The sequence below is a fragment of the Myotis yumanensis genome, unplaced genomic scaffold, assembly GCF_028538775.1.
Source record: "Myotis yumanensis isolate MYYU_CA2020_CCGP unplaced genomic scaffold, mMyoYum1.0.hap1 SCAF_2, whole genome shotgun sequence".
Classification (NCBI taxonomy): Eukaryota; Metazoa; Chordata; class Mammalia; order Chiroptera; family Vespertilionidae; genus Myotis; species Myotis yumanensis.
The window spans coordinates 143,605,274-143,629,525 of NW_027223753.1; the positions used below are offsets into that span (position 1 = coordinate 143,605,274).

General features: G+C 38.8%; 1 protein-coding gene across 2 annotated transcripts in view; it reads left to right on the forward strand.

Moving 5' to 3' along the window:
- Positions 1 to 5,038: 5,038 nt before the first annotated feature.
- Positions 5,039 to 24,252, forward strand: part of ALCAM (activated leukocyte cell adhesion molecule) — a 211,474-nt gene continuing 192,260 nt past the window's right edge. The window contains exon 1 of one of the 2 annotated variants that reach the window (XM_070406124.1): positions 5,039 to 5,642. In XM_070406124.1, coding sequence (XP_070262225.1) covers positions 5,570 to 5,642 — 73 coding nt within the window. In that variant the 5' untranslated portion in view covers positions 5,039 to 5,569. The remainder of the gene's footprint in view (positions 5,643 to 24,252) is intronic. The other variant, XM_070406123.1, reaches the window with a different exon arrangement.

Genomic DNA, 24,252 nt, shown 5'->3' on the forward strand with positions numbered 1-24,252 from the left:
TCTGCAGATGCCCTTTGGGCCCTGGCACTGCCCCAGGCATGACTGGCCAGGCAGGGACCGCAGGAGGTTGGCTACAGGGCATTTCTGGCTTGTCTCACCCAGTCCCGTCCCACCAGCCACCTTCTAATTAATTTCCTTTCAATGTGCATGAATATGTGCACCGGGGCACTAGTTGATTTATAATAAGAAATACATATTTTGTATTTGACCAATTCTCTGCATAGAGTTCCTAAAACCCTTGGAATTTCTTAAGTTAAGAGAATGATAAGGTGTCTTTTAATGATAAGGTAACTTTTAGAAAGCTTATATGTAACCTAGGATTGGGGGACTTGTTGCCATGAGACCCAACCATGTGATTAGAAGGATGGAACTTTTAGTCCCACCCCTCAACTTCCAATTAAGGGAAAAAGGTGCTGAAGATCAAGTACAAGCACTAATGACCAATGACTTAATCAATCATTCCTACTTAATGAATCACCACAACAAATCAAAGGACAGGATGTGGAGCACTTCAGAGTTGGTGAACGAATGGAGATTGGTATGCTCAGAGGACATGGTAGCCTGGTCCCCTTTCCACATACTTTACCCTACAGAGCTTTTCCATCTGGCTAACAACTGCTCTCTCTAAGGAGTATCAGAATTGAGTTGAATTGTAGGACACCCAGCTGGTGTCCAAGAATTGCTTGGTGGTGCGGGGGTAAAAACCCATGTTAGAATTAGTATTGGAATCATCCTTACTAGTCCCATCACTGAAGACCCTTTCATCTCCGTCTATCACCTTTCCTAATAAGTTTCAAAGTCTATGTCCTGTAAAGAGGAGCTCTTTCTCACCACTTAGCATTTATCTATACTAATAAAAGGGTAATATGCTAATTAGACCAGGTAGATCAGACATCTTCTGGAAGTCCTTCCAGACATCATTCTGGAAAAAGCTATTGTGGCTGGGCTGAGGCAAAGGCAATTAGGGGCAATCAGGCAGGTAGGCAGAGGCGGTTAGGAGTGATCCGGCAGGCAGGCAGAGTGGTTAGCAGTAATTAGGCAGGCAGGCAGGCAAGTGAGTGGTTAGGAGCCAGCAGTCCCGGATTGCGAGAGGGAATGTCTGACTGCCTGTGGGATTGGGCCTAAATGGCAGTTGGACATCCCTAAAGGGATCCTAGATTGGAGAGGGTGCAGGCCAGGCTGAGGGACTCCCTCCCCGCTGTGCACAAATTTCCTACACCTGGCCTCTAGTACATAAATATATAGAGAGTGTCCAATGTATTTGCAAAGTATTGGCTAGAGATGTATAATTACGAATGGGGAAGTGGGGGAAAGAAAGTGGATTAGATTTTCTGCATGCTCTTGAATTGCACATAAGTTTTGTTCAAAAACTAGGAAGACACACAGAAGAGTATAAGGTGGTAAGGAACAAATGTCACTAGTCTCCAAAACCATCTTTGGTGAAATTTTATCTCCAGTAGAAAATTGTTTAATTAGAAGGAAAATAAAAACAAAAAACATCTCAAGTCTTCAAATGCTCACGTACCTTCCCTGGCTATGTTGTCACATACTGGTGGCTTAATATTTAATACAGGGCAACGAGGCCTGGCCTGAGCCTCTGGGGTCCTGAGTTCTGAGTTCCACAGAATCGAAGCAGGAATGTTGCCTAATCTGCTGTGTTCTTGCTTTGTCACTGACTGATGATTATTCTTTCATACTGAGGATGCAAAACTGGTCTCCTGTTCTAGGTAACATGAGATATGTTTTCCTCTGGCTGAACGTTACCTCTTAGAGTAAGAAATACCCATTATGATGGTCTGAACCCTGACTAAACCCTGACATATTGCATATGTCATTGGAACAATATCTATCATTAATTGTAACAAAAGCAACTGTGATCCAGATGCAGCTGGAAAAGCTCTTCCTCTTAAGAACTAGGTAAGGAAGAGCTTTTCCAGCTGCATCTAAATCACAATTGCTTTTGTTAAAATTAATGATAGATTTTTTTTAAGGACAAATAGGCTCTCCATTACAGTATTTTGAGAAGTTTACATTCTTAACTTTATTTCTGACTCCAAACTTTTGCTTATGCTAAATTATTTCAGTCTAAAAAATGGTCTTGTCATTATATATGCACTATACCTGGCTCATGCAGATAGGGTATACTGCCTTGTTAATTTTCTTAAGTGAAATGTGTTTGAGAGTAGGAGACTTTATTAAAATTTTGGGAAGATAAAGGAATTGATGTTTAAATGCCCTCCCAACCAAAAATAAAGTCAAGAGTTTATTTTTAGACATTTATGATGAGCAAAGGGAATAGGCATGAAACTAGCATCACAGTGCCTGGGTAGAACTGTGGCTTTACCATTACTATGAATTACTGTATGACCCTGGGAAGGTATTTCATGTCTCTGGGCTTCAGTTTCCTCATGAGCAACATGAATGTAATAATCAGGCCCAACTCATAGGGTTTTTATGAGGGGAATTTTTCCATTACTTCATATAAATGGCTTAAAATAATTTAGCAGCTAGAAAGTTTTCAATAACTATTACTAATTAATTAAAGATACTTAAAGGCCTTTGACCATTTTCAAACTCATAATTACATGACTTGGTCTTTGTGCCTTCCTCTCTTCTCAGCATCTCCCTCTTCACTCTTCTACCAAGTTCCTATTTGTATTATTTTGTGATTCCTATTTTTATTATTTTTAATACAGAGTAGTTTCACCATCACTTTTGTGGCCTCAGCTACATATGACTAATAGCCTTGGGAGTTACTGCTCCAAGTGGCTTATCAAGGCATTTTCCTGTACTAGGACAAATTCCTCTTTAAGAAGAATTATGAAAGCTACTGACTTTACATACAAACATGTTTGTTGCTTCCTGAAATCCATACATTCTGTGTGTATATGATGTCTTAATTTATGGAATGTATTTTGATCCAATTTAACTGTGCAGCTCTAAAGATGGTACTCCACTGTGTCATCACACGTTGATTATGAGAGACTGACGTTTGCTCAAGGTCACTTGCTGAGTAAGTGCAGGCAGGGATTTTAACTAGACTCTAAAGCTCAGGCTCCTTCTACTATACCTAGCCAGTTATTTGTGTGATCTCAGTTATCACAGCAATCTCAAGAGACTGACACTATTGTTATCACTTTTTACATTTAAGGAAACTGAGGCCTAAAAAGGTTGAGTAAATTGCCCAAGATCATGTAGTCAGTAAAGGTTAGAGCCCAAATCAGACAGTCTGCCTTTTGCAAATCTACTTTTTTTTTTTAAGCAATTATGCTATATTAACTCCCACCTGAAAATAAAGGGGTTCAGATAGACAAAGTGGGGGATCCAGAATAAATAGTTGGATGATTTGTTACAATGCAAGCTATGTAGAGCCTCTGTTAAAAGAAAAAAAAAAATCCCCATAGGAATTTTACAGAATCCACCCAATGCTAGCAATGTAGTCAAACTTAGTTTATGAAATACTGAATGGAATACATATGAAGTATTTGCCTCTCCTAGCATTAGCCTTCTTGTTGGTTCATAAGATGCAAATGATTAACGTTAAAAACCAAGCGGGAGAAACTACTGATTTAGAGAGGAAAAATGTAAGAGCTCTACTCTAGAATGTTGCTATTGTAATGGAAGGAGACCCCGAGGGACAAGATAGGTAGGCTTTGGACAAAAAATTGCAGCTGAAAATTGACCTCCATAAAAATATTTTTTAAAAAGTTAAAGATCATTGTTGTGTGTGCTTGTTTTATTAAGCTTCTCCTGCAGCAAACTCCCCTCCCCCGCATGTAGCTGGGGATCCCAAGCCTTTTGATGAAAGCACAGTATGTGACGATCACCAGTTGGCATTCTCTGGTGGAGAGTAGCCTCACACAGGGGTGACCCTGTGATGCACGAAAGGCTATTTAATGCCCCGGCAAAGTGGTTCAGGGACCAATATTTTATTAAGCTTCGGGGATGAGAGTTGTGATCCTGCATCCCTGATTTAGAGCCACTTAGGGCTCCGACAGCTCCACCCTGGTGTTCTGGAGGAAAATATTCCTTCATGCTCTCTGCCTGATTGAAAGCGACGCCGCTTCCAATGTTCCGCCTGGGAGGTGGTTCAATCTCCAGAAATTGCCCGAGAAGCCTGTCCATCTGCTGGGGTGCCTGGCTTTCTGGAACTGACAAGGAGAGGCTTGGCTTTCAATCTGCATAACTTGAGGATTTTCTGTGTGTAACTTAAAATCGCCGCTTAATTCAAAATTAAAGAGGCACGCGCTGGCTTTTGTAGACACTGGGAAAATCCTTGTGACGAAGCACGCTCTAGACTTTCCTGATTTAATTTCCCCCGGGAAGGAGTAAATATTTCTATTTGGTATTGGGCAGTCCACTCAAGCCATCTGCCTTTTTTTCAAAAAAGGTGTGTGCGACAGGGGGTGCCTGTGAGGACGGGGTGAGGAAGGAGTAGACATCAGCTCAGTAAGTGAATTGCCCCGGGCCGACCCCAGCCATTCGGTTCACTCCTCGGAGGTGAGTTTCCCCCTTGGCGCCACCCCCAGCCCCTTCCTCCTTCGCTCCCGCCCTCTGACCCAAAGCCCGTGAGTTTCCCACCCCCACTGCCCTGCCCCACTGCTCTCCATACGGGGGAGAAGGAGGCTGCGACACCGCCGCCGAAAAGTCCCCGACGAGTGAGTCAACGCCACGCGAGTCCCGGGGAAAGAAAAGGGCAATTCGGTTTTCTGAACCGCGACCGGGCTGGGTGAGCAGCGAGCACCGAGAGGCTTCATCACGAGGGTTGCGCCAAAGGGAAGCGGCGGTGCCGGGGCCCACCCGGGGCGCGTCTGCGTCCGCTCCCTATTGGCGGGCGGGCGCCGGGGGCGGGTCCGGGAGGAGCCAGTTTCTGAGCTGGGCACTGAGTCTTCGCCTCGGTCCTGCAGCGCCTCTAGGCTGCAGATCGGTGCTGCAACCACCTGCTCCGAGCAGCGTCCTGGGAAGGCGGGAGGGGAGGGGAGGGGGAAGAGGCGGAGACCGGCCGCTTACACGCGCCTTCCAGTCCTCCACTCAGAGCAGCCCCGAGTGCTGCTGCCGCCGCTGCTATCCCTGCTGCTGCTATTGCTGCCTCAACGGCTGCCACCTGAGGAGACCGCCTGGGCCCGCTGCCCCCTGTTGCCACCCCCGGCTGTTTCTTCCTGGCCCCGGCTTTTTACGCACACTGCCACTACCGTCAGCGTTATTATTATTCCAAGAAAAGGAACCTAACAGACCGGGCAAAAAGAACCACGCATACCTCTCCGAATTGCTCAAGTGTCTCCCGAGAAGAGAGGGTCGCCGTCCGGGGAAGAAGCAGCCAAGGGGGCCAAGGGCGAGTGTTGAAAGGAGGGAGGAGGAGTTGGCCACTGCGCGGTGGAAAGTTACGTGCAGCGCAGACCCGAAGGTGCAGCGCCCACAGACCGGGGGGCGGTGTGTCTGCGAGAAGCGGCTGCCCCCTGCGTCCCGACCCGCGAGCGCGCGGGCAGCGCGGGGTAGGGAACGACGCCCCCTCCTGCTCCTGCGGCGCGGACTCCGCCGGTGACTCCCGAGGAGGAGGAGGAGGAGGAATATGGCATCGAAGGCGGCCGCCTCCTGCCGTCTGGTCTTCTGCCTCTTGATCTCCGCTGCTGTCCTCAGGCCAGGTGAGCAGAGGCCCCGAGTAGCCCCCTGGCCGACGTGAGCCGGGGCAGTTCCCTTAGGTCCCCCGCCCCGGCCTGGCCCCGCGGGGCAGGGCGCCCAGGTGCGTCGGGGAGGTAAACGGAGCGCGGAGCGGGCGCAGAACCGGCCCTGGGTTCCGACACCTGTGCCGCTGTTTGGGCTCGGCCGGCCGGCCGGTTGGCTGAAGTTTGCGCGGCCTCTGGGGCACTGGGTACATGTCCAGGAACTTCGGGTGCGGCCGGGGTCGGGGGTCCAGGGGCCGGCGAGCTGGATTCGCCCGGCTCGCCCCCCCTTTTCCCCCAGGGGCTCCCGCCCAGGAGGCGAGCTCTTGGCCCCAGACGATCCGTGGTCTCAAAGTCCACGTCACTTTGCTCCAGGCAGTTTTCCTTTCGCTTAGCGCTCGGAGGCAATGACTGCCGCTACTTCTTTTCGTGATAAATCCCCCGGTAACTTCCCCGTGGTAGGAGCCCACGAGGCGGGGGGAGAGGCAGAAGAGAAAGAGTACTTGAGGAGCTCCCTGCACGTCCCCCGAAAGCTGGCGTCGCGGTTCGGACGCCCCCTCCCGCGTGGTCTGGATGGGGAGTGAGTTCAGGAATGATGGTAGGCGAAGAACCCAGCCAGGTTCGTGAAACCTTCCCGTGGGGTTTGTGAATTTTTCTGGACTTGTGATTCAACCTCAGATCTCAGTTCTGTTCTGAGCCTCAGGAAAAAGAAAAAAATAAGGCAAAACCCCCAACACCTAAAATATCTCGACGGGAATCCCTTGCCCCACTCTAGGGCTGCCCCTGGCTCTGTCATGCGGAGACCAATGGGCGGCTGACCGAGTTGGTCCTCACAGCGCGTTCTTCCTACTCGCTCTCACTTGACAGAGCAGCAGGTTTATTTCTTGCTAGACTTAAGGATTTTTTTTTTGGAATTTTTTTCACCCATACGAAGTTTAGGTCGCTAGCCCTTTATAGACAGTTGCAAGCACAACTCCTACTTCCTTTTTAGTTCAGGTTCTGTTTGTTTGATTCCTTTCTTTAGTGTTTTTTTTTTTCAAATTAAAACTCGCTTTCTTTTTGCATCTTTAATTTCTGCACATCCCTTCAGTTGTTGGCAAGTTGGGGCCAAAGAGGAGGTTTGAAAGCCTCTGGATCTCTCCCAGGAAAAGCGGGGGGGGGGGGGGGGGGGGGGGGGGGAATAGAACCTGAGGATCATAAGTGTGTGTGACCTGCAGCTGTGTGTGTGTGTGTGTGTGTGTGTGTGTGTGTGTGAGTGTGTGTGGTTGGTAGTGGTGCGGGGGAGGGGGGCTCTCGCGATCTCTTTCTCAAAGTTACATTTCGGGGTGAGGTCATGAGCTCACCTGCTGTTCTGAGGTCGGAGCAAGAGGCGTGTGTGACCAAGCTCCGGGTGTGGAGCGGGGGCTGTGAAAGGCGAGCTCAGTCGGCTGTAAAGCAGGTGGGGGGCGGGCAGGAACCCCGGGGAGGCGGGAGGAGAGACCCCTGAGGTTTGGCACGGTGCGGATTTCTCTTTTTCCTGATTCCAGTGTTGCTGTGGGAAGGAAGGGCACTCAATCTGGAGCCCAGCGGAGAGAAGGGAGAACGAGGGTGCTGTAGTTCGTCAGATGCAAAGATGCTCACGCCCACAGTTGGCTGCCAGTGTAACCCTTTCGCCACTTGGGGAGTGTCATCTCACCTACAGCCCCACCCCGGGAACACACCCACACGCCCCGTTTCCCTTCCCCTGCAGTCGCACTGGTATTCATTTCCAGCGGGGTCAGCTCGTGGGACAGGTTTCTCCGCACATGGAACTGCCAAAAGGGGAGAGGTTCCGCGTTCAGACCCCCTTCGTGGCGGTTCCTGTGGAGCGCCGGCTCGCGTTTCTTCTCCGCACCCATTTCTTCTCGTTTTCCGCGAGCGTCAGGCGGGGTTCCCCTAGGGGTCAGAGCCTCAGCCCCTCACATCAGCGGTTTCCCTGAATTTACCCGGCTGGCATCTGCGCGAAACTGTCGGCCAGTGTGCTTTCACAGAAAGGATTATGGCCCTAAAAGCGCCTAGTCCGGACTCGAGAAGAAGTCCTGGGTTGCAAGTGCGCCTGCTGGCAGCCCTCCGCAGAGCCCAGCCCGGTGGGGTTGCTCGCTGAGTCACTGGGGCCAAGTGACTTCCCAGCTTGCCGCCCTTCATTTCCGGAACAGTTCTAACTGCTCCTGCATACCAGTCATTGATATATTTTAGGCATGGCATGTTACCAGTTTTGCAGGGAAGGGAAAGTATGTATGAACCAGGAACACTGAAAGAGGAATTATAAAGGCAGTGAAGTATGTGCACATCATTGCAGGGAGCAAAGAATCTCATTATTCTTATCGAAAGAGCGTCAGCCTGTGGTGACATTTTGTATTGCTTTTAAAAAGGCTTTCCTTGATTATTTACAACAAGGAGGTGGGGCACTGCAGTTAACTGTTTCTTCACTTGGTCCATCTGTGCGCCCTCCTCTTTGGATTTTTTCTTAACTGCTCACTGATACGAGGTTGACTCCAAGACATAAACACCCTTAAAGTGTTTTTCTCCCTCTCTCTCTCTCTCTCTCTCTTTTTTTTTTTTTTTTTGTCTTAGCCGTATGTTATGTTCAGAAAGTATGAGTTTATCTCAGGAAGGCCTTGGGGAAAGCATCAACTGAAATCAAAGTCCTTTCATAATGTGGGACTATTAAATTTATTAATTTTAAAACTGCAAACTGCTTAGTAGCCAGTAAATGTTTTTTTTTCTTTGGTGATTTATTTAATCCAATAAAAATTACAATTTAATAGGGTATTATTTTCAGTGAACTGCTTTTCTAGGTTTGGTTCAGGAGCTATCTTCAGGCACATTGAGAAAGTCATTTCACCTTTTTGGGCTTCAGCTTTCTCATGTGTAAGTAGAAGGGTGAGCTAAGGACCTACTCGCTCAGATATCTTCAGCTCAAAACTGTTTCTGACTACCTAAGGTAAAAGGCCTATACGGACAAGGCAGAGTCATTTTCTTGTCCTCTTCTAATTCTTTCAGACAGGCTGGATGCACTAATTCATATAAGTTTTATTACTAGAAAGTGTCAGTGTGCCTCAATTGCTAATTTTCCATTTTTTTCCTACCTTTTAAAACTCATTTTACTATCTTGTGCTTACTCCTCCAGGCTAGAATAGGGCTATTCAAAAAAAAAGTGTCATGGAGAGGAATTAGTCTCCAACTCTCCTGGGTTAAGAGAGCCAGGAGAACGTTTTTAGATCTTAAAAATACCTATAAGTGTAACCCATCCCTCCTGAAAGCCTGCCTCTATTTAAATGTCATATATAGCTCCGAGGACAAGATAAAAGTGATAGTTGATGCTATCTATATTCATGTAACAAAGCCTTACATGAACACCTGCAAAGAAGTTGATTTGCACCATGGTCAAGAGTGCAATATAGAGGACACAGAAAATGCTAATGCTTTCCTCATGTATTCAATTTTATACAAATCCAAAAGATTTTATGACAAATGTAACAAAAGTTGTATTCCAAACTTTTTAGAAAATTCAAACTATCATATCTTTTTTTTTTTTAAATAGAAATTTGGAAGAGAATGCTTGTCTACTGTTGACTTATTTTAAAAAATCAACACTACTTTTACAATGCAAATGTTACCAGAAAATTCTATCCATACTTGTATGTGTCCAGTTTTTAGCTGTGCCATATAAGAATGATGTGACCTTGGGAAAGTTATTTTCCTGCTCTTTTTAATATCTAATCTGTAAAATTTTCTCCTTATGTAATGCATGGTTCTGATTAGTAATTCCCTCATTCGGCATTTGAACTTTTCAAATAAAATGTGCTATATTAGGACTTTCATTATAGTCTTACTAGAATGACACTTTTTATTTCACTTAATTATCACTTCATCATTTTATTAAAAGCAGGCAAGATATTCCTTTTCTTTTATCCCCAAATTTTCATGCCACTAAACATAGGCCTTTGTAAAATTGAACACTACAATGTCAGCATTACTTGGTGTAAGATGGCAGCGTTTTGTCATATAGTATTTTAAATGCTTTACAATCACCTTGGTCTTATTTTCTCAAACACATACCTCTGTTTGCTCACCATTAATGAGTTCTAGCTCTCTGAAGCCATTAACTCAAGTAGACATATGCAATATAGACCTCAAATATGTAATAGAGCAATGTGAGTGCAGCTATGATAAAAGAGTATCTCTGTGAATGCATATAAACTTAAATTTAACTCTTCTCAAAGTGCTATTTTATTCTTTATTGTTAGGTTTTCACAAAGGACTATTTCATTCTTTAAAATTTTAAATTAAATCTGTTGGGGTAACATTGGTTAATAAAATTATATAGGTTTTAGGTATGCAATTCTATAATATATTATCAGTATATTGCATTGTGTTTAACACGCAAAGTCAAATCTCCTTTTGTCACCACATATATGACCCCTTCATTTCATTTTTTATACATTAATATATGTGGCATATTAAGAAATGAGCTAACTCACTAGAATACTAAAGAAAGTTTTCTTTGAAGTAGTGGTTGATGGAAGTAATATTTATTTGATTCTTACTTTTGGATATCAGGTTTTTTAAAAATAAGAAATGAAAAAGACCAGAAAAATGCCCATTTATATTTCTCATTTTTTATTTGGTCAGAATTGTTTCTTCCCTGTGGAGATCAAAGTCAAGAAGGCTACATGATAAGGTTAAATCATATAAATACTATAAATCATGTATTCCTATAGTGTACAAAGTGTTATACTTGGAATTACTGATATTTTCACTTAGCTAATTTCTCCACTTAAATAACAAAATTTATATTCTCTCCCCTTCACCTTATTATTAAATGGAATATAATACATATTTCAGCTAAGACTAGTTCCAAATGTGCTGTGATAGTTAGCAATTGTTTCATGGTAACCTATTATCATAAACCATTATTGCAGTATATGTTCCAAGAATGAAATTAGCTTTTAGTGCTTCTTCTCTTATTTATCAAGTCAGTTATCCATTATCCATTGCATTTAAGAGGAACTCAATGTTGTGCACAATCCAAAACAATTTCGAATCAAAAGATTACTTAATTTGACTTTGAAGTTCAGGTACTTCAATGAACATGCTTATGTGTGATTTTCTAAGAATTCATAGTTTTACAGCATAATGCAACTAAACTGTGGGAGAATGGATTAGAAATTAGATAGCTGTCTAGTTTCTCTGGCTTGATTCCCCCTTTTTGTTTCCATACAGCTTTCTCTTTATCACTCAGTGAACCATACAGCCTGGTATATCTAATGCAATCTTGGTTTATGCCTGATGTCCTGATTCAATTATTAACTGTACCCTATTTTACTCTCAGAAGTGCAATTTGGATGACAAATTATATGGTTAACATGATTATTAATGACTTTCCTGTCTATATGTCTGTCTTAGAGTACTTAACTATAAGATGTTCATTCTTCATCCTGACCATTGCATGCTTCTAACCTTTTAAAATGAAAATATCAGCTACAGTGAACTAACAATCGGAATTATATGTCCCTTTAATATCAAGTATAAGAGAGAGACATGGATATAGCTTGGAACTCCAGAATATTGTAGTGGGTGTGGAACATTAAGGATCTCATGATTTGGAATGGAAACCGAATTCACCTGCGATGCCAAGAGAATCATGGTGGTTGAAATTCACCTGGGAGCTATACTTAGCTATGGAATATCTAGGAAGGGCTTTTGCAGTGTGATCTTGAAATCCTTTCTCAGCCAATTGCACAATTGCCATTCTGTTCTTCTGTAAGGTTTCTCAGCAGCTTACTATAAATTTGGATGAAAAGAATTACAGGGATGTCTATAAAATTAATGGGAGTCCTACGTCTGTCTGTCCATGTAAGCTACAATTGTATCGGAAATGATGCCCTGATTTTGGGGTTCTAGAACAGTTGGTGCCAAGACTGACTCTTTCTAATTAGGCACCCATGTGTTATTTGGTTCGGTTATCTCTGAGTGTCTCAGTTACTCAGAAAACCCAAACAATGGATGGAGATAAGGAATGGTGAGTGGGTATTATCTAAGCACACAAGCTAGAGAAAGGATGCCATAGTATTGTCCTAGTTAATAGGGAAGAAAAAGGGAGAAGGTATTGTCCTTTGTGGCTAAAACTCATGTCAGTATATTCCCAAGGATTTTCCCTGATAGTTGGGAAGTTTCTGGGTATGGAATTTACCTAGCTTCAAATCAAACAAAAAACATAAGAAGAGGTCTCACTACTATTATTAAGTTCTTGAACCATAGTGTATCAGTTAATTATGCAGCATAATAAAGCACTCTAAAACATAGTGGTTTAAATCAGCAAACATTTTATGTAGTACATTATTGTGAAGGTTGGCAGTTTAGTCTGGGCAGTTTAGTCTTGGATGATTTTCTGATTTTAGCTAGATGTCTTCATTCTACTAGTCTGCTGTGGTTCAGCCGAGGAAGCTTTACTTCTGGGAGTTGGCTGGTGGTTGTTCAGGGAAAATTGATTCTTCTTCATGGTCTTTTATTTTCTCACTAGTGGCCCAGTACACGGATTCGTGCACATTGAAAGGAAATTAATTAGAAGAAAGATTCATGTGGTAATTACATTACTGCAAAAATTACATGTCAAAATAGTATATATAATATAGTACTATAAAATTAAAATACAAAATATTTTAAATCGCTGCTTGCCCTTTCTCTATAATAGAAGTGTCAGAGATAAAAGAAAATTAGTAAAATGTATATGAAAATAATATATAAATTGATTAACAAATAAACAACATGATATAAAAACAACAAAGACATGATATAAAAATAAAAACATGATATAAAACAGCATTGATCAAAAAAAATGATTGATAGACTGATTAATAACAAGATATAACAACAATAAAGACATGATATAAAAATAATAAAAACATGATATAAAAACAACAAAAATATGGACACTGCTTTCTTTCAGCTTCAGAGGTACCTTGTGCCAATAGCTGGTCTTCAGATACATTCTGGAGTCATGTGTGATTGGTGTCAGTGAGAACTTTATATGTATCGCTCATGTGTGAGTCAACATTTATTTTACGGTGGGTCACTTAGCCAAATACACACACACACACAGACACACACACACACACACACACTCACACACACACACACACACACTTCCCTAGGCTTATTTTTCTTGGTGGAAGCCACATTCTGTTGGTGAAGACAAACCCCAAGCCCAGCTCAAGTTCAAGGGTGGGGAAATCATACACACCTATTGGAAGGAGCAAGGGTGGGGAAATCATATCCACCTATTGAATGGAAGGAACTAAAAATACTTTGCAAAAGGTGTGCATAAAGACAGACAGAGAGAGAGAGAGAGAGAGAGAGAGAGAATCATTCTTGCAACCAGTCTACCTCTCACAACAATAATGGGGGGTGTGGCAGCAGCAAAGACCCTTACTGCAGATCCTTAGCCCCATATTCATCCTTGGGCAAGAAATAGGACAGATTATAGAGGCTCAAGCAGTGTCCAATAAGAACACTGTTTCCTACCTCCTCTCAAACTTTATCTTCCCCTGGAATCAGATTATGGAAAATTCTGTGTGTGTGTGTGTGTGTGTGTGAGAGAGAGAGAGAGAGAGAGAGAGAGAGAGAGAGAGAGAGAAGATTCTTAAGGGTTAAAGGTATATAATATTGTAATATTCGATTCATGGTCAGAAGCCAAAGTGTGATAGAAGAGGGGTTGTTGGAAAAATGAGAAAGGTGCCTTACACATTCATTTTGTTCAGTTTTCTTACTTGACAGCTGAGATAGCCTCAAGTTAACGGATTACATAAAACTCAATAGCAAATTAGCTAGTTTTTAGAGACAATGATGTTCTTAGGCCTAGAATCATAGAATCGAGGTTTTCGAGCTATAAAGAATTTTAAAATCACATAGCTACTTGCTAAGATCACACTGTTGGCCAAATCAAGAGTAAAACTCATGTGAATAAACAAGTCAACACATATAACAGCATCTGATAAATACTGTTAGGATTGCTGTAATGAACTAGTTCCTAGTCACTCCAAGACATTATGTTCTCTTTGAGAAACAAAAGTCAATTAACTAATTCTATAATTATTTGCTAGAGGTTTTGCTAACTATTACAAGAACAAATAAAGGTCATTTTAGATCAAAGTGCCCAGATTTGGTCTAAAGTTTAGGAAAAAAATCTGAAAGGTTCTTTCAGGATGTGATATCTGAGGTATGCACTGAGGAATAAGCCAGCAAAGGATATGGGTTGAGAGAATGGTATGAGAGAAGATACAAAGGTGGGAAGGAAAATAGCTTCTAACTCCTCTGGGTAACTAGGTATTCCCTGAAGTCGTTCAAATACTTTCCTGTAATTTCCCTAAGTTATTTATTAGTTAAGGGGTTCAGAAGAGGATCTCTTTTATCTTATTTAAATACTCATACATTTCACCCCTTTAAAAAAATGAACATACTGTACACACCATGTTGTACCTTCCTTTTCCACTTAGCACACATTTTGGAGATTAGGAAATTTTCCCATATCAGCACTCTTTTTAACACAGTGTATTGGGTTTATAATATGCACCATAATTAATTAAACATTTTCTTGGTTCTTGGAAATGTAGTTTCCAATCTTGTTTTATTACAAACAATATAGAAGTAAATATCCTAATACAAGTTTTTGTCCATATGTGAAATTATGTTGCTAGGAAAATGTCCTGGAAGTGAAATTGCTGAATTAAAAAATATGTCTAATTATTCCTTTAGAAAGAACTTCTAAAATTACAGTTCAAAGAGTATGTACTTTATTATATAATTGAAAGTTGGTAAAGGAGTAGAACTTAAAAGTTCTCATCACAAGGAAAAAATGTAACTATGTGTAGTGATGGATATTAACTAACTTATTGTGGTAATCATTTTGTACCATATACATACATCAATCATTATGTTTTACACCTAAAACTAATACAATGTAACCTGTCAATTATGTCTCCATAAAAAGAGTATGTATCTTTTAAAAGTTCCAACAAAAGTATGTTGGGGTGCCTTTATTTTTGTTGGTTCACTGTACAATATACATTGTGGGGGTGGTCACATAACCCCGCATAATAGTTTTTACTAAACAGACTTCAGTCATTTTTAAATAATCATATTTTGAGCAATTTTTTCTAACAAGTTTAATCAACTTGTCAAAACTGTTTATGAGCTGATAAAAAGTACTATCATCTATTAATTTATAAAAATCATTAGTGCCATTGAATATGTTTCACCTTGTAATTTTTGGATCTATTATGGAAAGGAGAAAAATATTTGTTTTAACAAGTATATGCTGAGGATATATTTTTAAAACAAAGCAACAACTATTCATAAAGGAATTCATATCAGTACATATGCACATATTATAATTTTGTGAATAAATAAGTTTCTGCCTAGCATTTACTTTTAAATGTTCAAACTGGTGGGATTTGTACTTTATTTTGCAAGCATTTTCTCTACCTGGATGATAAATATGATACTTTTCATATATATACTTTTCAGAAAGAGGAAGGGAGAGGAATAGAGAGATTAAAACATCAATGATGACAGAGAATCATTGATTGGCTGCCTCCTGCACGCCCCCTGCTGGGGATCAAGCCCGCAACCTGAGCATGTGCCCTTGACCAGAATCAAACCTGGACCCTTCAGTCCATAGGCCAATGCTCTATCCATTGAGCCAAACTGGATAGGGCAATATGATACTTTAAAAAAAAAAACACTTATATTTGTTATAAGACAGAGGTTTTATATTTTTATAGTATTACAATATGAATAATACTCTTGCTATCAGCTCCAAGAGTAAAATGTAATATAGATTTGAATTCATCCTGTTGGATTAATCCCCTACTGAACCCAACCCCAGTAGATGGTAAATTAGTTCTCAAATAAAATTTTTCTTTTTAGAAATGACTATTTAGTATAAAGTAATTTGCTTTTCTTTTCATACTAGGTAAAGGAGTACCTGTTTTTTAAAACAAAACTTGCATCTACTCAGCTGTATTTTCCCTTTGCTGATTAGAAATATGTCTTCTTACTAAAATAAATGACAAAAAAATGTAGAGTGTCAGGGTATGAACTATAGGTTATCATTTTTTAGAATTGTTCCAAAATGTTTAGTTACAAAGTTTTTGAACTGGCTGAGTAGTGATTTTATTGTAGACAGTATGGCTATAGCTCGATGATATTTAAAAAAATAATTCTCTACTTAATTTTTATAGACTGTCAATGCTCACATATTTCACAGATTATCAATATAGAGCACAGATTTCATTATACAGAGCTAAAGAGCTTGGGCTATGGATTATTAGTTTGAAATATTAATTTGATTTTTAGCTCTTGACTATATTTTCTTATTTTGTAAAATGATCATACCAATATTACCAAGTTCATTGAATATGAATATTCAAAAAGTAATGAGTGGATAGTGCATTTCTCAGTACATGGCACATAGTGAACTCTCAACCAATAATAATTATTATGAACCACATTATTTCAGGAATTATAATATTATAATGTTAGTTTATTCATATCAGAAAATATATGAAATACATCATTTTACTGATTGGAAGATATATTTAAGTTCCATGTAAGTACATTTTTGGCTTTCAAGAACAAAACTGGAGCCCTGGTTGGTTTTGCTCAGTGATTAGAGCATCCCATGGAGCAAAAGGTCTTGAGTTCGATTACTGGTCAGGGGGAATGTTACAGGTTGCCCAGTGCCAGTAGGGGTGCATGTGGGAGGCAACCAACTAATGAGTCTCTCTCACATTGTGGATGTTACTTTCTCTCACCCCCTTCTTCCTCCCTTCCATTTCTCTCTCCCCTTCTCCCTCCTTTCCACTCTCTCTAGAAATCAATGGAAAAAATATCTTCAGGTAAGGATAAAAAGAAACAAACAAACAACAAAACAAAACAAAATTGGAATTGATGTTATTATTAGGATTTTTCAAAGTCCCAGTGTCAGTCAAATAACTTTTCAGCTTTATGTACTCAAGGAAAACAAAAGAAAACCACAAATTTAAAATTACAGCCTTAAAATGTAATTCCCTCAAACAGAAACCATTAAGAATAAAACACACATTTTAAAACTATACGGACATGTAATTTACAATAATACTCTTAGAAATTGGTATTGTATATGTTTTTCTAGATTTCAAAGACATTCAATCTTAGAGAAAAATTTTATAATTATTATAATAGTCATTTTGATGATAAAATTATGATTTTTAAATACAAGGTCCATTTTCTGAGCTATAATTCAATAGCACAAGATCAACCACTTTCTTTTATGTCCACTGTAAGATGCTTCTGTATATTACGATCTTCTCTAATTATTATTAAGAATATAATTATAACATTAATGATATTTTAGAAATTGAACAATATTCTCTTATTAATCTGATTCAAAAATGCTTCTACAAACAATACATGTCTTAAAACCCTAGCTCTTAGCTCTTTGTACCCTTTAGATAATAAATTGCTAGAAGTTAAAAGTATGTATGCTCTTGAGAAGCATACTTCGCTCTAATACAGCAAGGCATCAAAGGAGAGCAGAATTTATTTACAATGATAAAATAATGACTACTTTATATTACTTTTTTGGTACTATTAAATGAAAACAGTTATATATTTGAATATGAGAAAAAATATCTGGCATTTTTCTCAATTACTCTGCCTAGATTTTTAATCAAATGATTAAAAATTTCTCTGTGGAAATAGTCTATACTCACATCTTTCCCTGATTTTCTTTTTTCTTTTTAAATATGTTTTTTATTGATTTCAGAGAGAGGAAGGGATAGGAAAAGAGATGGAAACAGCAATGATGACAGAGAAACATCAGCTGCCTCCTGTATGGGTCCTGAATTCTGACTTCATGGGTTGACACTCAATCACTGAGCCATACTAATTGAACTCCCTATTTGTGTTTTTCTCCAAATATCCCCTTGATTTAGATATATTCAGTTATATTTTCAATCTAAGTTGATATGCTTGACCTGTGTGACTCTGACAATTCATTTACATTTTATGAGATTTAATTCTTTTCATGGGTGTATTGTACCATATGATTCTTAATATATTTGCAGCTTAAAAATTCTAGCTTTAAAAATTATACATCAATTAAGAACATTTTGCATAGATTTGAATCTATGGTAATCAACAACTTTTACTTCACTCCAAATTAAGAAAAAATAATTTAAATGATGATCCCAATTATTTTTTTATTAAAAATGAAAATGATTTTATTGAGCGTCACTAGAAATTACATAATCCCACACATTAGACCTTTTAATTTATTACTAAAATGCTGTTGGTTGAAGAAACAGACAGCTTTTAAACATTTCCTATTGAAATTAGATATCTGTGCTTATGTCAGTGCTAGGAGGGTGGCCTGAGGATTGAGGCCTAGAGCTGGTTCATTACAGTTTTAAGAATTCTTTAAGTGTTTGTTTTATTGTGTTTTGTTTACTTTTTGTTATAGATTAGAGCTTGAGAATATGACTTCTGGAGTCAAATTGTGTGGTTTTTAAACCTGTGTCTCTACTTTCAACCCTCCACCCAAGTGACATTGGGCAACGTGATCAAGCCCTCTTACGTTCTAATCTTTGCAATAGGGATAATAGTGCCTTAGGGTTTTAGGGAAGATTAAATAAATTAATACATATGAAGCTCAATCAGTGGTTTGATTGTCAAATAATAAGCTCTCCAGCCAGATTGGTGTGGCTCAGTGATTGAGCATTGACCCATGAACCAGGAGGTCATACTTCTATTCCTTGTCAGGGCACATGCCCGAGTTGAGAGCTTGATCCCCAGTGGTGGGTGTTGCAGGAGTCAGCCAGTCAATGATTCTCTCTCATCATTGATGTTTCTATCTCTCTGTCCCCTCTCCCTTCCTCTCTGTGAAATCAATAATAATAATAATAATAATAATAATAAGCTCTCCATACATTGTTATATTATTCAAGTAATAATGATTATATAAAAAAAACAATTTTAGTCCCAGGAGTATTTAGATAAAAGAGACCCCAAATTGTCTCAAAGTTATAAAATTGCCAGCTATAGCTCTTCCCATGCCACCTTTTTTTCCACCGATAAAAAATGGAATATTAATGAGAATGATGTTATATTATTTATTGGGCATAATTTTGAATCTACTCACTTGATCAAACAAATGAGTCATTCACAAACTCCCAGACTTTATCCATTAATTATTAGTGTTATATTCATTATGATGCCATTTTCATCTGATAATGAAACATCACTGCATTGCAATTCTGAGTTTTAAATCTAAATTTAAAGGTAAACTTAAAGCTAAAAACAAGACATCTTGTAGGCTGTAGTTCAGAATGTGTGAAGCATATTGTTGCTTTAGGTCATCAGTATAAGTTAGCCAGAGGTTTTTTAGGAGTGGAAAAGTGCATGTGCTTAAGACTTATGTGGACTCTAGATTCAGAATAAGATAGAGCACAATGATCATAATAATCTAAGAAAGTGAGAAAAATAAATACAATCTAACAGATTTCTCAAACTTCAGTCTAGCTCCCCTTCCAATCTCTTCTCCCCTTTGCCATCAAATAGATGTGACATGATGTGAGTAGAATCTTGTAACTAATCTGCTTAAAATACTTCAAAGAGTCCCTGCTAGAGTAAGGATAAAATACAAACTTCCTATCATAGCATTTAAGGTGCTTCTTCTATTTTTTAACACAGTCTTTCTTGAAATTCCATGCTCCAGCCCTACTTCTGAGTGAGCCATAGCCTTGTTGTTCCTCGGTTGTTATTCATGTCACTGACTTATTCTAGAACTGCCTCCTTCACACCATCCGTTATCACCCTTCCTTTATCTGAAAAAAATAACTAGCATTCCCATCTTTTAGAACACAATTTTTATGTCACCTCCTCCAGAAACTCCCCTTAGCTCCCTAAACTGTCCATCCTCTGTAGTTCCAGAACTAATTTCCTTTATTGTCTATTACCTATTCATCTTGTCATTCTCTCTAAGAGGATTTTTGTGTTCCTAGAGGCAAGAGCTCTTTTCCTAATCTTTTTTTTCTACTCATTGACTCTATAGTATGTCCTAAGTACATATATGATGATTAAATAAATGCATTAGTTAAAATTAGAAGTGTTGGTTATTAATGAAGCCTATTTAAAAGCTGCAACATTTATTCACAAGTGACTAAGAAATCTGTAGATTGAGACTATCTCTCAATTTCTTTTAGGACTTTAATTAGAGGATGATAAACCTCTCGAATTATGGTCCTTAAAATAAACAAAAACAATAAAGCGTTTGACATATTCTGCTCAAGCTATGCAATGCAATAGAAGAAGAAATGGAATATAAAGTCAGTCTACTTTTCCTCCAGGTGCCAATCCTGGTTCATATAAAATAAAAACTCGAATAACTGCATTCTCTAGAGCTTCCATAGACATTAAACATTAAGTGTAAGATATTCTAGAGACATAAAAAATTTTATTTAAATTAGTTTATTTTTAAAACTAAGTTTTTATAAGATAAAGGAACACATTCTCAATAGGCAGTAAATTGCTGGTAGTCTTTTATTTATCCTGTTTTTAATTCTTAGATTAAACCTGTGGATCAGGGCTTTTTCTAAGTATGGCAAAAAATAGTGTAGAAAATATTTCTTGAGCAAGTTGATCAGTCATGCAGCCAATATTATTATATTTGTGACACAGAAAATACGTGTGTATTGTAGGCCATGCCTTGAAAGCTGTTAACAATAAAATTTAGAGATAATATGGAGAAAATCTGGTGTGATGTTTGCAAATGTGTTTTCTATCAGAGCATTTTAATGTTTCAGACACAAACCTGAGAATAATGAGATGATTTTATTTTTACTAAAAAGTAAACCTTAGCCCGGCTGGTGTGGCTCAGTGGTTGAGTGTGGACCTATGAACCAGCAGGTCATGGTTCGATTCCAGGTCCGGCAACATGCAGGCTTGATCCCCAATGGGGGGTGTGCAGGAGGCAGCCAATCAATGATTCTCATTCATCATTGATGTTTCTATCTCCCCTCCTTCATCTCTGAAATCAATAAAAATATATATAAAAAAGTAAACTTTATACTTTTAAAGGTAACATATAATTTTAAGAAACAGGCCGATACTGATAAAAAAACAAAATCAAAAAACAGTGCAGAATTGGATTTATCATATTATCTTATTAGTTGATAGTATTTGATAGGTAAAACCTTAATGGTTTAAGTCTTTTGGCTGTCTTTTATTTTAAGGTTCAGCAGTGCATTTTTTTAAAGTATTGGGGTGACATTGGTCAACAAGATCACATAGAGCTCTTCTCTGGGAAAAATAGTCTTAATTCTTAAAACTTTTTATTTTAAGTCTTGATTACTTTTTTTAAAATTTTGGATCCTTCCCAGTTGTTCTGAATTTTAACTTCTATTTCATGGTTTTATTCTGTTATTTTCCATAGACTACCTTGTTAGTAAACTTTTACTTCTATGGTCTGCGACTCAAGTTGTCTCCTGAATTTCTGCAGAGAAATTCTAGTATTTTTCTAATATGTTATAAAAATACTTGTTCAGATGAACCAATATAAGTCTAACATGTTGTCACCGTTAGCTCCCACTTATGGAATACCTGCTATGTTCCATGCACAGTAGCACTTAGCAAAGTAATGACCAATATATACTTTTATAAACCAATTTTAAGTTTAAAAATTGTAAATTTTTGAATTATAAAATCTACTCTCACTTTTAGTCTTTTAAAATATAGAACTTTGAATGCACTATAGCATATGGATCAAAAGTAATCCGGGCAAAGATATTATCAAATAAAGTCAAGTAAGTGGGACTTTCTCATTCTTTTAATGTACTGTATAAAACTGGTTGGGCCCTATCAATGATCTGTCTACATCTGTTTGGAATCAACTACACAATGATTCATGCATGAGACCTCTGAATAGAATTATTCAAGGCCAGCATAAGCTTCATATTTGATCCTCGTTACAGGTTCCCTCTCTTGTTTTATTAACTAGTAGAACCCAATTAAATCCCATTCTCACTGGCAATGGTTCTCAACCTTCTGGCCCTTTAAATACAGTTCCTCATGTTGTGACCCAACCATAAAATTATTTTCGTTGCTACTTCATAACTGTAATGTTGTGACTATTATGAATCGTAATGTAAATATCTGATATTCAGGATGGTCTTAGGCGACCCCTGTGAAAGGGTTGTTCGACCGCCAAAGGGGTCGCGACCCACAGGTTGGGAACCACTGATAGGGGCATTGTTCCTTATGCTTAGATTTTGTAAGATTTTTCCCCGAATCCTACCTTCCTATCCCTTCTCCCCAGGGCATCTGCCCCTAAACGTTAGACCCCACTTACTAAGAGCCTAGACTTGGCTTGTCCTTTTATTAAAATAAATATATGAATTTAATTGCTTTCTTCATGATTTGTGGATTTTTTTCTTAAAAAAATAAAATTACATTGGAAATGTACGTTATACCTTTCTTATCAAGTTAGGCACATTTATGAGAAGCATGCCTGTTTGGGCACAAAGCCCCAATTCAGCAACTAACAAATAATGAGTATTATTATATTTCTTTTTCGAGCACAGTCTCCAGTGTTTGGAATGCCATCCTTCTGAACTTAATCCTTTAATGGGAAAACAAACATCAAAAGTAGTGTGAGCAAATTACCCAATATACATGACTTTTTTTCAATAGTTTCAATCTCAGTCTGGTTAATAGCAGATGAAGTATTGATATTTCAATTTGACAACTTTTAAATTTTATCTTCTTTTTTTCCCCCCAGGTCATTTTCTAAATATAAATTTAGAGATTTTTCCATAAGAGAAATAGGTAGGATAACTGTAGAATAATTAAATTTTCCACAGCAGTATGTAGTAGTCAAAAGGCTGAGGTTCTAAATGAGTTTTTTTTATAGGAAGGGCAGGTGGAAATAAAAATTAAAAAAAAAAAAAGCAATCCTCCCTACCTACAAAAAAACCAAGAAACCATCGAACAAAGCCCAGGAATAATTTAAACATAAGATCATCTTTTACTTTACTCTTTTGTTGGTTATTTACTTTGCCTTCTGGGAGTATTACACAATCTATTAGCTTTTTCTCTTTAGATGTTTGCAGGATACAGAATGTACCACTAACTTTTAAAAAAATAACATTGATTCTCACAATAGAACCAGTGTGTACTTGTTAACCACATAATTGCATTGTTAAATATAGTTGCTTCACAAATTATAAAATAAAATGACAAAGCAGTTAAGAAAATAGGCCCCATGCAAACAGTCCATACACCCCACTAACTTTATTATTTAGTGATTAAACAGAAAGCATTTAATAGTGTGTGTTGGTTTATCATTGTTGAGTCAACAACAGTAATCAGGATCATTGTGGAGTTAACAGTGACCAGGAACTTTCCTACTCAGTGAGGTATGACTGCCAGTGATCAATGTCAGAGTGATATAGAAGACAAGAGAGGGAAGATACGCCCTACGTTTCAGTTCCACCTTTGTCAGCAACTGAGGGATTTTGGTTAGTCACTTCATGTTTCTGTTCTGTTTTTTGTTTGTTCAATGATGATATTAGGCTAGTGAGCTTCCATGTGATTATGAGTATTGCGTGATTTTATTCCACTGCCAAGTAAAAGTGACCTTTACATTGTCCCTTTTTTGGATTATTTGTTCTTTTTTATTTTGTTGGTTAGTTATGACCCAAAGATATTTTTCCATTGATTTTTAGAGAGAGTGGGAGTGGGAGAGAAAGAGACAAGGAAACATCAGTGTGTCAATTGGTTGCATTAGGGCTGGGGATCTCCACTGAGCTTGCAACCAAGGTATGTGCCCTTGACCAGAATCGAACCTGGGACCCTTCAGTCCATAGGCTGAATCTCTATCCCTGAATGAATGGGCTAGAGCTGTTTGTTTTTCTTTTTTTAAAAAATATATATTTTATTGATTTTTTACAGAGAGGAAGGGAGAAGGATAGAGAGCTAGAAACATTGATGAGAGAGAAACATCGATCAGCCGCCTCCTGCACACCCCACACTGGGGATGTGCCCGCAACCAAGGCATATGCGCCTGACCGGAATCGAACCTGGGACCCTTCAGTCCACAGGCCAACGCTCTAGCCACTGAGCCAAACTGGTCAGGGCTGTTTTTCTTTTGTCTTCATCACTATGCTAGATTTAGAGATAGCCATGTAACATTTTGCAGATTGAGATTCCCACTCACTGTAGAGCATAAATGAAATAATTGAGCCATAGAAATAAAATAAAAACACAATAGAGGCAAGCATTAACACTTCTCCCCTATTCAACATGGAACCAACTTCATGAGAGTACAGAATTACATTTCATTTTAGTCTTCATATTCTAAATAAAGATTTAGAGAAGTTTAATTTGGTTCAGAGATTAAACCTTATAGAATACAGGTCCTGTGAGGAGGGGTTAAGGTCTACAGAAGGAAGGACTAAAGGGTGAATTAATAGCTGTGATAAGAACACTCATCCAAGAGTTCCTGTCATCATAGAAAGTTAGCCCACAATGGTAA